The following is a 13,509-nucleotide window of genomic DNA, read 5'->3' on the forward strand; positions in this document are numbered from 1 at the left end:
TTAGGGTCACCCAGACAATTCCATGTTATCTATGAAAACTCCCACTTTTCTCCATGTGCTAACATAACTGCACAAGGGTTTTCTAATCATCAATGAGTCTTTCAACACCATTAGCTAACACAATGTAGCATTAGAACACAGGAGTGATGGTTGCTGGAAATGTTCCTCTGTACCTCTATGGAGATATTCCATTAAAAATCAGCCATTTCCAGCTACAATAGTCATTTACCACATTAACAATGTCTACACTGGATTTATCATTCATTTAATGTGATCTGGATTGAAAAAAACTGCTTTTCTTTCAAAATAAGGACATTTCTAAGTGACCCCAAACTTTTGAACGCTGGTATATAAATAGTAGCTAGACTCATCGGCCACTTCATTGGGTACATCTTTGAATCTAATGAGATTCAGTACAAAAGCTCTGCTGATCTTTTTTCTTTTATGACTCTTCTACAATTACACTTTAGCTGACATATACTAAGAGTCAAAAATTTGGGCACACCTTCTCACTTAATGTTTTTTCTTTATTTTCATGACTATTTACATTGCAGATTCTCACTGAAGGCAGTGTGAAATAGGTCAAAACATGTTTTATAGTTTAGATTGTTCAAAATAGCCACCCTCTGCTTCGATTACTGCTTTGAACACTCTTGGCATTCTCTCAATGAGCTTCATGAGGTAGAACCAGAAATGGTTTCACTTCATAGATGTGCCTTGTCAAGGTTCATTTGTGGAATTTCTAGCCTTCTTAACCCTCGTGTCGTCCTGCGGGTAAAAATTGACCTGGTCTAAAGTTTGAAAATGTGGGGAAAAAAAAAATAATTTCACAGTAAAACTTCTGATGTCCACATTTTCAGTATTTTTGGGAAATCTTTGAACATTTTTCGGTGGAAAAAAATTAGAAGTAGAATTCTAAAAAAAAGAAATGTTAAAAATGATTCTGAAGAACATTCACAAAAAAATCAACCAAAATCCAGCGAATTTCGCTGGATTTTGGTTCTTGAGAAACATTTCTTTTTTTCCACCAAAAAATGTTCAAAGATTTCCCAAAAATGTTGACATTGTGGACATCAGAAGTTTCACAGTAAAAATATTTTTTTCCCCCACATTTTCAAACTTTAAACTGGGTCAATTTGACCCACATGACAACATGGGGGTTAATCTGCTGCATTTTGTATTTTATCTTTTACTTTTTCCAATAAAACACACTGACTGACATTTGTGTATAAAAAGGTGATTTTTTAAACGTAAATCTAAATAAACTTCCTCCCTGTTTCTTCAGTCCTGCAGGCTGCAGTGCACCAACCTGTCCACACGGGGCGCTCTCTGCTCAGACATCCTTCGCTGCTGCGGTAGATCCGCGGCGCGTAGATCCGCTCGGCCGCTCCTCTAGCCGCTCTGCTTCTGTGTGGGGCGTCGCGTCTCTACCTACCAGGAATGGACTGACTTTCTGGCTCCACGAACCCGCTGCCAAATCCGCTCTGATTCCCCAGCGCTGCTCGGTTCAAGGGATAAACGCTGAGAGTTTGACTCAAGCCGGGGAACGTTTTTCTTTCGCCTTCAAGTTGATTTTTCCGTCTTAGCGCCAACACTGATTTTTATCTCCACCGCACTCGCTCTGCTACTAACAGCCGCTTCAACTTAAACGAACCCGCAGACATTTTGTTATCTCTCAGCCGCTTTATTTCTCCACTTTCTCCCACATCGCTGTGGTCGCAGCGGACTGGGAAAAGAGAGAAAAAGCTGTAAAGGGCCAACGGAAGGCGACAGAAGAACGATTCCGCTCCGTGTCCGCTAGACGCGTCCGAGCGCCGCTGTGTCTCATTAATTTACACGCGTCGGGCTCCGCGCCGCTGCCGCTGGTGCGTTGAAGGCGGAAAGCAGCGATGAATCATTTTGACTGACAGCTTTTGAAGAATTAGCTAGCTTAGCCGGAGAGGAGCAACGGCGCTGGTGGTGGCTTCCTGCCGGCGGACACACTGAATACGGGGTCGGGACAGGTTCAGCTGAATGATAACACACCGACTCTCTGTTCTCGCTAAACTACATCACTTATTTTCCGCTTAATTTTTTAATTTTCGTGTGGGGGGAAGGGGGGTCCTGTAGCTACCGTTAGCTAGTCACCCTGCTAGCTGGACAGCTCCTGTGCGGTGAGCTAGCTGTGGACAAAGAACCAAGGCAAGGGAAAATATAAACACCGGCCACAGTTAACCGTGTTTGGGAAGGAAAGCAACAAACAAGGACCTGACATGATGTTTCCACAATCAAGACACTCAGTAAGTGTGTTTTAATTTGACATTTGTACGGGCAATTAGGTCAATTAGGTGGAGGAAGTGTCAGGCAGGTTAGTTAGGTAGGAGGAGAAATTATGCATGCAACTTCTGCTAATGACATTTTTTTAAAATTATTTTTGGACAGAACATTTTGCAACTGCATTGGATAGTTCAGCACAGCATGTTTGACTTGATTTGACAGTTTAACCCTCCTGTTGTTCTTCATTTACGGGCACCAAAAAAACTTGTTCCCTTGTATGAAAAAAATCCAATAACTCAGCAAAAAAAGTCCCCAAATTTATACAAATTTGCAAAATCTTCAGGAAGAAAATTCCAAAAATTCCTTAAAAGTTTCCCTTAAACGTCTTTTTTAAAAAATCCCCAAATTTGGCAAGAAATAAAAAAAATTGAAAAATAAAATTGTAAATATTTTCAAGAAATGAAAAAATCTTCCAAAAAAATCCTAAAAATATCTAAAGTGATTCCATATATATCAGTAAAACCTCTAATATTTTGTTAAGAACATTCAGAAAAAAATCAACCAAAATCCAGTGAAATTGGCTGGATTTTGGTAGATTTTTTTCTGAATGTTCTTAAAGAAACATTTTTTTTAACATTTCTTTTTTTGCACCAAAAAATGTTAAAAAATTTCCCGAAAATGTAGAAATTTTCCCTGTGAAAATATTTTTTTTTCTCCACATTTTCAAACTTTAAAATGGGTCAATTTGACCCGCAGGACAACACGAGGGTTAAAAAACAGCTCTTATTTTGATAAAAACTATTAAACTTTCTTCCATTCTCCAAATCTTACAATCCAAATGCATGCTGTCATGTTTCATGTGATTTTTGCCAGCCATGTTTTAGCTAATTAGTTGGTTTCATCCGTCAAAAAGGTGATTTTTAAAAAGCCACAACCCAGTTGTAACATTTCTCAGCCAGACTAAACCAAAATGACATTAGTGTCCACTCACAATGAGCTGTACACTGTTGCAGGTGGGTGTTTTTCATGACTAGGAAATGCGCACATCTCCTCTGTTCCCCTAAATCTCAAGTTTCCATGGTAACAGAAACTCAGTCTAGGCCATGCATTCATCAGTGATGAGGGCTCTCAGCCCATTGGTCAAACATTTATGTTTAGTGACTGGCAGAACTGTGTCACTTGTCACCGTAGAACGATCTAGTTCTTGTCAGGGCGGCTTTCGAGCGGCGTTTCTATTAGCCAGAGGCTCAGATTAGATAATTGTTCTCTTCGCCTGCTGCTCAGGCTTAAAACGACAAAAGAAGCCCCCTCCATCAAGCACAGTCTAATGAGAAACCTTGGTGTCCTGCTGGTGTGTTATCACCTCCTGATTTTTGGATGACATGTATCCTTGCACCTGCAAAGGCAAATACAACAAAGAGGTGTTTGTGCAGATAAATACGATGACAACAACAAGAAGACTGTGTTCTCCCTGGTAACATTTTGCTGCCATCACTAGTTCTTTCTCTGCAGGAAGGGTGAAGGTTTGTTTACTGAAGCTGGAACCTGAATGTCTTGTGACATGAATGGTTTGCCCTTTGGCAGTCGGTGTGTGTGGCAGCCTGATTTCACTGCTGCTGCTGCTGTTCGTTCTCAGACTGGGAAGCAGGATGTGAGGAACCTGTGGTTGCAGTCTGGCTTGTCAGATCGGTGAAATCCTGTATAAGTGGTGCTTCCCGACAACTTCAGCTGCAATATCCTGAAAATAGATACGCTGGTCAATCTTGAAAAGAAAGAAAAACTGTGTGTAATCAATACAAATGCCCTCCTTTACTGAATATCTATGTGAAATCCAACCGTGACGTTGCCTCTCTACGATCAAAATCACACAACTAGAAATACAATGGGTGTCATTCAAATTGTATAAAAAGCATTTCACTCTCCAGCCAGTTAGGCTTGAGTGTATAATAAGGAATGCTACGCTGAATACAGGTGCGTTCTAAGAAGCAGACTTCAAGGATTACTCGTTTTGTGTTTTTCTTACTTCATCCTTGTGGCTGCTGTTGTCTTGCTAAAGACGTGGAGCTTTATTCTGAATTCTTCAACTGTTTGCAGTATGACATGAAGCAAAGTGCACCCGAGTTTTCTGTTGTGAATTGCCTCCTGATGCGTTGTGTAACGGCAGCCAACGTGAGACAGATCAGCAATATCAGAAGTCAAATAATTGGAAATTAATGCAAATGAGAGAGACTCTCTTTGATTATTTGTCAAGTAAAGCTGTTTATTGATAGAAAAGTACATCTATCAGGTGGGAAGCAGATTGCAGTTTGTGTCCGATGCAAATAAAAATGTAAAGTCCTGTTTGACACAACATCATGCAAATTATAACTTTGAGGAAAACTTGTGCGGTTGTTTGCTTCCGGTGTTGAAGATCCTCAGGAGGAAACCTTTTTGTCAGGTTGTACAGCATGGGTGCAGTGTTTGGAACATCTTAAAACTGTTAGAAGATATTACTCACCTGCACACTCCACATTCAATAAATACTTGTCAATTCAGAGGCCTGCTTTCTAATTATCCCCCCTTCCTTTGTCTGAAAGTCACCTCCTGATGGGGTGAGAACTCAGCGACCTTTTCCAAGGTGAGAGCAGCTGGGCCACTCCACTTCTGCCTGCCTGTCTAGGAGGTTATTTTTCTAATCCAATTGAGTGCCCTTATGCTGCTTGATTGGAGTATTAAGACCCAGCACACAGGATTAAAAATGGGGTTTGGGAATTTAAGTCTCTTCACCAGGAGCTGCAGCTGGTTCAGTCTTTACCGACGACAACCAGCCGCTGCGTTCGCTGTTGCTTTACACAGAATTCTCCTGTACATACATACATACATACATACACATCTACTGCTGCTCCCAGGGGTCCATGCATGATGAGAATGTGTGACCCTCTTATAGATATAAGTGTCAGAGATAATGAGATGAAGGATGAGGGCTGCCTCTTAATGACAGAGGACGGATCTCTGAAACTTAGTCACCACTGAATCTGCCTTCGTTTCTCACCATGTTGTCACGATTGCTTAGTTTCTAGCAAATGATGTGAACAGAAGCTTTTACAGTGAATATTAGGGCTGCACAATATGTTGATTCAGCATTGATCAGGTGGAATAGTCATCATGCTAAACCTTTTTTGCTGCTTGATATAATAAGGAAACTCACATGGTTCTTATTATCCATGACCAACCTACAAGAGAATTCTGTCTGATGGAACATAATTTAGTCCGATTTCAGGTTTCTTGGATAGCAAAATGAGCAAAGAACACGAGGGTAACACTGAAATGGAAGGTTTGGTTGCTCCAAAAAAGCAGCATCAGTTGTATGGGGATATTTCAGCCACAGAAAGGATGATGCTGACCAAAAAGAGAGACTCCATTGACAGCATCTTTCAGTTTCTGCCACCACACAAGGCAGCACGACTTACCTGCTTGACCAAAATCTGCACCACAAATAGTTATTCAAGTCGTCTGGTGAAAATTCTTGGATTTTTAAATATTGTAATAGATTTTGCCCTCAGTTTTTTTTCCAATATCGTGCAGCTCTAATGGATGTTGTGTTGGATTTTTTCTCATTTCCAGCAGCAGAGGACTGACAGAAGAAGCAGTGTTGGTGGGTGATGTGTGGTCGCATAATGTTAAGGCGTTCCCCGTGTGAATCATTAAAGCTTTTACCTTTTGCTGAGACACTTTAAGCAGTTTATTTCATTAATGTAAAATGTATGGGAAGATAATCAGCTTGTAGCTGATTCATATTTATACACAAGAGTCCGACTATTTTACCCTGTTTAGATGGTTGCTGCTGTCTTTTCACAGATGCTCGATATGGGTTCAGATTCTCCAGTGGACTGTTTTGCTTTGGCTATATGGAGACAGAAGAGTTTTAATGATTTACTGGGATTTGTTTTCTTGCAAGTCAAGCCCTTGTTATTTTATCGGAAAAAGAAAACAGCGAGTTAGTTTAGTTCATATAGTTGTCTCATTTAGACACAAAGAAGACCAAAGTTTTCAAGGTTTAACAGGGATTCACATGCTTTTTTCGTCTTACTTCAATGGGCACGTTTTAATCCCCCTGTTGCAGGTTATGGGCACAGTTCATTGGTTTAAGAGGGAAAAGCCTCATTTGATCGTGGCAGTGCCTGACCCAGTTGACAGCATTTGCCATATTGTTTGGGTGTTGATTAATCCAAATGCAACTTCAACAAAGCTGGCTGTGTCGTGAAAGTGGAGCAACAGAAAGACCCAGTGCCAAAGCTGGAGAATAGCGCGAGTAATATGGATGCGAAGGCTCTCGAGTCCCCTGAGCCCCATGTTCCACTGTGGAGATGGTCACAGGTTGTACACACACACACACACACACACACACACACACACACACACACACACACACACACACAAAAAAAAACCTCCTCCCTCCTGCTTGTCTGCCTTTATCATGCGTTTCCTCCCAGATCTAATGCAGTGGTGGGAGGGTCAGGGGCAGAGGGTGCACAGGCATTATTAAGCCCACTTGAATTAACAGAACAGCCCCCAGCCTTTCCTCTAAAGCCTCCAGCTGGGGGGAGCTTAATCCCCATGGTCCTCTGTCTCGCCCATTAAACAAACTCCCCCCGCCCCTGCTTCGTCGCTCTGCTGCATACACACACACACACACACACACACACACACGTTCCTGTATGTGTGTGTGTTTCAGACGTGTGTCGACGGGGGGTGTTGGACATTAGTGCGTGCACACAAACACACACAGAATAAAGCAGTAGTGCAGCATGGAAACAGAACACACAACCATGCGTCTCTGCTGATAATTATTGCTCTAGTACATGCATGGAAATAAAAGGACCCCCCCCTTGCATTGTCAACAACAAGAACACACACACACACACACACACACACACACACACACACACACACAGACAGACACACACAGACATTCTTACCAGCCTCAAGGGTCTGATCTGCTTTTTGTATCTGGGGGACAAATTGAATGTGGGGCTTGACACACGCAGGCCAGCAGATGTCTGGGTCGCTAAGGTTAGGCTAGCTGATTAGCATGACAAACACAGCCCTGCACGGCCCCCCTCCGAGCGCCACCACCCCAGGAGGCCCCGCTTTTGAGTGGCCGAGTTGAGGCCACGGGTCACAGGTGATGTTGATTTTTGTGAAGGGCCACAGTGGATGATTGTCAAAATGCTTTGGGGTTGGTTGAAAGGGAGGAGTGTAGACTGGTGCAGCCCTTCTCTTGTTGAACACGCACCGTCTGACTGAAGGCTCCATCACAGTACTGTTAGTGGTACAGCTAGTGTTACTGTGTAGTGGTACTGCTTAGTGGCACTGTGTAGTGGTACTGTGTAGTGGTACTGCTTAGTGGTACTGCTTAGTGGTACTGTGTAGTGGTACTGCTTAGTGGTACTGTGTAGTGGTACTGCTTAGTGGCACTGTGTAGTGGTACTGCTAGTGGTACTGTGTAGTGGTACTGCTAGTGGTACTGTGTAGTGGTACTGCTAGTGGTACTGTGTAGTGGTACTGCTAGTGGTACTGCTAGTGGTACTTTGTAGTGGTACTGCTAGTGGTACTTTGTAGTGGTACTGTGTAGTGGTACTGTGTAGTGGTACTGCTAGTGGTACTGTGTAGTGGTACTGCTAGTGGTACTGTGTAGTGGTACTGTGTAGTGGTACTGTGTAGTGGTACTGCTAGTGGTACTGTGTAGTGGTACTGCATAGTGGTACTGTGTAGTGGTACTGCTAGTGGTACTGTGTAGTGGTACTGTGTAGTGGTACTGTGTAGTGGTACTGCTAGTGGTACTGTGTAGTGGTACTGCTAGTGGTACTGTGTAGTGGTACTGTGTAGTGGTACTGCTAGTGGTACTGTGTAGTGGTACTGTGTAGTGGTACTGTGTAGTGGTACTGTGTAGTGGTACTGTGTAGTGGTACTGCTAGTGGTACTGTGTAGTGGTACTGCATAGTGGTACTGTGTAGTGGTACTGCTAGTGGTACTGTGTAGTGGTACTGTGTAGTGGTACTGTGTAGTGGTACTGTGTAGTGGTACTGCTAGTGGTACTGAGTTGGGTTAGTCTGCGTAGCTGTCTGCATTAAAGATTTGTGGAATAACAGGAAATGTATACTACAATGTTGTTCCTTTTCCATTTCCCCTGCTGGCTGGCTGGTTGGATGGATGGATGGATTGGCAGATGGATGTACGTACGCATGGACTAAACCTTTATTGATCCTGCAGTGGGGAAATTTACAGTGCAACAACAGCAAATAGAAGAACAGTCCGAATAAAAAAGAGAGCACAGTGCATAGACATAAATATTTTTTCCTTCTAGAAGAAAAAATACAATATTTACAGCAAAATTCCTATGAAATTGCAAAGCATCAATAGCTGAGTATAATAGAGTGCATACTTGTTTTGATTGTTATACTGTATTTATACTTTAAAATGCTTTTTATACTCTAGCACTACTATTTTTTCTTGCACCTTAACTTACTTTTTCTACCAGCCAATTTGCACCTTGTATTTCCTTATTTTTTGTATTACGTATCAACTACTAGATACCTTAAACTTCCCCACGGGGGTGAATAAAGTATCTATCTAAACCACCAAGTGGTTGAGCATTGCTGCCTTTTGCTCCTGCAGTGCTTCTAAGAGCATGGATTGGTTATCACATCAAACACACCCTTTGTGGTTTAAGGGAACTTTTTAACCAATCAGTATTTGACCTGTGCATAGCTGCATCACTGAGGGAAAATGCGCTCTTGGCTTGTTGGAGGATTCCACACAGCACCAACAGTATACCATAAATCCATCTATAGACTGAGTACGGCAGAGAACAATACACATTGAACTACTTGTTTGAAATGAGGTGCAGTATTGTAGTATAAACAGAACCATGTGTCCATTTTCAAGTCCACATTGGTTTCTGCGCATGAATGCAAAAGCATGAATTGGCTCTTATACCTTGTTTCAGCTGGCTACATGCTTCCTGTGGTGGGCTTTACCAACAGATAGTTATACAGCAGCTAGAAACTTACACATAACATACATCAAATATAAACGTTTTACTGCACTGAAGAACGTTCACATCTGACTTTTGTGATTTCTTCCTCTGCAGCAGCCTTCCTGTGTGCTTCCTTGTAGAAATCTGTATGAATTAATCGTTGTTGACAGTAGACACTTACCTGCAGAGCAGATCAAATGTGGGTCAAAGCATGAAGCACACTGGAACCTTTATACAGCAGACCTGTGTACGGTATATGCATTTTTGTAGAAGATAGTTTTGGGGCATTTTGTGCAAAAGAAACTGTGAACAAATGTATGTTTCCACTACTGTTATGGGGATGTGCTGTGAATAATGTTTTCTGGTTGTAGTTGCCGTTTCCACTCAGGTTTTTTAACGCTCTGTTTTTAGAATAGCACATCTACTGTTTATTGTCCAAAGTGGATGTGCACAGCAAACCAAGCAGGGCTCGACATGAACTGTTGGAGGCTTTTGTCTGGTGAAAATGACAATATTTGACTTTTTAAAATGACAGATTTGAGGTAATTTCAGAATTGGCTAGCAAGCTCGTTCTTTCCTCCTGCTCCAGTTAGCTATGTTTGTAGCTTAGTGTGAGGTTATAGTGAGTGATACAGCAGCTAATGCTAGATAGCTTTGGGCTTCTATAGTGCCATTAAAATGTTAGCTCTTCCTGGTGTTTTTTCTGGCATTTCTGTAGCACCTTAAGGAACATCACCCTAACTGTTCCTCTGATGTAAATTTTGTCGATTGTAAACAGTTAATCAATCAGGGCATTTTGAGTTGGACATGTCGTGGGGAAAGAATCAGTTTCAAATCAGTATTTTTAATATAACAGCTAATAATTTGACAAAATAATGGAATAAGACGTAGCGCATAACTCAAAGATGCAATTTTTTTCTTTGTTTCTGAGATTTATCTTGGGAAAGTAAAATTCTCATCTGCTTGCCATATGGAAAATCCACCTGTACCAGCCAAGCCTTAATGTGAAGTCCTGTTTATCGTGAGTGTCACACGTGCTTATGGACTTCTCCTTATCTGTAGATGGCTTGTACAGCTGTACACTTGACATATGACATATTAGCGTAGGGCCTTTTTTTGTCATTTCCCTCCATTTCCGGGAGTCTAAGGAAGTGACCCTTAAAAAGCTGCGACCTAATCCCAGACATCATTCAGAAGCATGACTACAAAGAGGAATTTACAGTCATGCACTATCCTTTCAGAGTTCACAGCAAACACCAGAGCAGCCTCGGGTTGAAGGAAATCCTAAATCAAGGTGACAAAACGATGAATGATGCAGTTCCCTGCTGGGCCAATCAGACCAGAACTTTCACCTTGTGGTTGTTTTAGACGGAAATCAATGAAGAGACGTTTACATGAACGGTTTAGAAATTCATAGTTGAGGAAAACATACACTAGCAATAGCATATTCATATGGTACAAGCAAGGCCAGTCAAATACGAGATTGATTATTATGTATGTGAATTATTGCTGTCATGACAGGTACCGTAAAGACTAACCAAGCTGCAAAGTACACTATGATCATGATAAAATACAATATTTACTTTTGTGAAAATTGATATTTTAGTAGAGAAACTAGGATGAGTAGTATGTACAGGAAATGTCTCGCATTTGTGCTTTTTATAAATTCTAATAGTTAAGTCAGACTAATTAATTTTATCTTGTAATTATAACATAGAAGCCAGAGCTTCTCCTGAAATGTTGCTGGAAATGGAAGCTGAATTGTATCCGTACCTCTTTGTCATACTGGATCATTTTGCTTTACACAGTGTACCGCAGCAAATTTACCAGAAAAAACGTGAATATAAATAAAAAACAGATGTCAGCTGAGTTCTAGCATGTTTTTGGTTTTGCTCAATTCTGCAGGAGCTACTGATGTGAATATGTGTGCAAATGTGTGTGTGTGTGTGTGTGTGTGTGTGTGTGTGTGTGTGTGTGTGTGTGTGTGTGTGTGTGTGTGTGTGTGTGTGTGTGTGTGTGTTTTTGCTGCATTTCTGGATGAGGTCTGCCTGTCGATGTGTAGGTGGAATGTTGTATAGACTGTTTCACAGATTCATAAGTAACTGGCAGCTTTGTTTGTGTGGTATGGTCTTTTGTTGTCTGTATGCATTATTTCAGCATATATGTAGATTTTGTGTGTCTGCGCTGTACTGAAAGATGTAGAGAAAACCTAAAAAATGGTGTCGAATTTGTGCTCATGTGTGTTGTGTGAAATGCAATCAACAGCTCATTGGGTAGCGAGTGTGTGTTTTTGTGTGGGAGTGAACCTGGGGGGTGGTAGAAAGGAGGAACTGCATCAGTATTCAGCCATGGATTCCAAGGAGGAGAATGTGGGAGGTGGGAAGAAAGGAGGCTGGTGGTGGTGGTGGTGGTGGTGGTGGTGGTGGTGGTGGGTGGGGTAACCCTTCCCCACAGCAGAACGGTGCGATGGGCTGGAACAAAGCGGCTCAACGGGGAGGCGGCCTGATTGGCCCGGCCCGGCCAGGCCCGGCCAGGCCCGGCCAGGCCCGTCGACCTGCCAAAACGCAACACACTGCACCGGTTCAGACAAGAGAATTAGCTGCTCTGTTTGTGCGCCTAAGAGCAGCAAGGCCACGACTGAAACAACACGCCACCTCTTCCCCACCCACATCCCATTTAGACGCCATGAGAATTCACAGCGAGGTGATGAAAACCTCCCTTGAAGGGTGGAGCTGGTGAGGAAAGATGTTCACTACGAAACAGGACTGATTCCTGTCGTGTTGTGTTCAGAATCCACGTTGGCAGGTGTTGTTGCTACGCCGCTGTGCACACCAGCGCCTGCTAGTGCCATTATTATTAAAACTGCTTGATATTTGCAGTCGTGTCATCCACGCTAATGAACTTTCCTCAATGTTTGTGAGTTCAGATCTTACAAGTCCTGTTTGAGAAAGAGATTTAGGACTTTGAAGACTTTTCAGACACTCCAGCGCCTCATTTCCACATACCTCTGTCACCTGGAACTCCATTCATTCCTCTGGGATCCTCCATGATCTCCAATGTGGTCACGAAACTCCTCGTATTTATTCATGATCTAGAATTTGCTTTGAGTACGCTGAAAAATGGGATCTTTTGCGGTTAGTTTCAGAGAAAATGGACCGTGTGCCAGAATGTTGACAAAAATATTAACAGATGATTCAGCTGCTTGACTATGTCAAGAGCCAAACTGTGTGAATGTATAATCACAAAAGAAACTTGTTTAGCTCGTTTAATACATGCTAGCTCTGTAACATACAGAGAACACATTTACTGTAGTGGTTTGTACGTCCTGTAACAACATATTTCATAAAACAGGCTACTTGTGTGGCAGGATAACCGCTTCCCTTATTCTCAGCATGTATTATTGGTCCTGTTGTAGTGGCAGTAATCCTTTATTCACATAATCCATACAACGGGACAGTAAAAACTCATAGCGTCCAATTAGCCGCTCTAACATGACTGCAGTGAAGTTTCCATTCATCCATCCATCATCTATACACCGCTTGATCCTCACTCGGGTCGCGGGGGGCTGGAGCCTATCCCAGCTGACTCAGGTGAAGGCAGGGGACACCCTAGACAGGTCACCAGTCTGTCGCAGGGCTACATATATAGACAAACAAGCACTCACACATTCACACCTACGGGCAATTTAGAATGATCAATTAACCTCAGCATATTTTTGGACTGTGGGAGGAAGCCGGAGTACCCGGAGAAAACCCACACATGCACAGGGAGAACATGCAAACTCCATGCAGAAAGATCCCGGGAAAGCCGGGACGTGAACCAGGGATCTTCTCGCTGCAAGGCGAAAGTGCTAACCACTACGCCACTGTGCAGCCCGTTTCCATTCATCCATAAATAAATGCATTTCTTGCCTCAAACACCAGAGAGAACAGTGTGTATATTGTTCAGACAATCAAGCAGAACTGTGGAAACGAAGCATAAGACTATTTTAAAACTGGAGATTGACGATGTTCATGAGCAGTCCAGATGTAAACGGTATGATTATGACATTTGTCACTACGTATCTGATGCAACAGTACTGTGGAGCATCGCCGAGTGATGTAGCGTTGTGCTGTTGTAAAAGTTGAACAAATGATCCTGCTTTTTTCTGAGCGGAGTCTTCAGCATTGGTGTTGGCACTGACAAAAAGGCCGCTGCTAAAGACACGGGAATGCTTGAAAGAAATCACTCCCAAA

The 13,509-nt window shown here is 42.4% G+C and overlaps 1 protein-coding gene across 5 annotated transcripts in view; it reads left to right on the forward strand.

Moving 5' to 3' along the window:
- Positions 1-1,405: 1,405 nt before the first annotated feature.
- tle5 (TLE family member 5, transcriptional modulator) overlaps positions 1,406-13,509 on the forward strand; it is a 54,814-nt gene continuing 42,710 nt past the window's right edge. For 2 of the 5 annotated variants that reach the window (XM_023264820.3, XM_023264821.3), the window contains exon 1: positions 1,409-2,279. In XM_023264820.3, coding sequence (XP_023120588.1) covers positions 2,253-2,279 — 27 coding nt within the window. In that variant the 5' untranslated portion in view covers positions 1,409-2,252. Of the gene's footprint in view, positions 2,280-13,509 lie in introns of all 5 variants that reach the window. The other 3 variants (XM_055018607.1, XM_035945756.2, XM_023264819.3) reach the window with 3 other exon arrangements.

The sequence above is a fragment of the Amphiprion ocellaris genome, chromosome 2 (assembly GCF_022539595.1).
Source record: "Amphiprion ocellaris isolate individual 3 ecotype Okinawa chromosome 2, ASM2253959v1, whole genome shotgun sequence".
Lineage (NCBI taxonomy): Eukaryota > Metazoa > Chordata > Actinopteri > Pomacentridae > Amphiprion > Amphiprion ocellaris.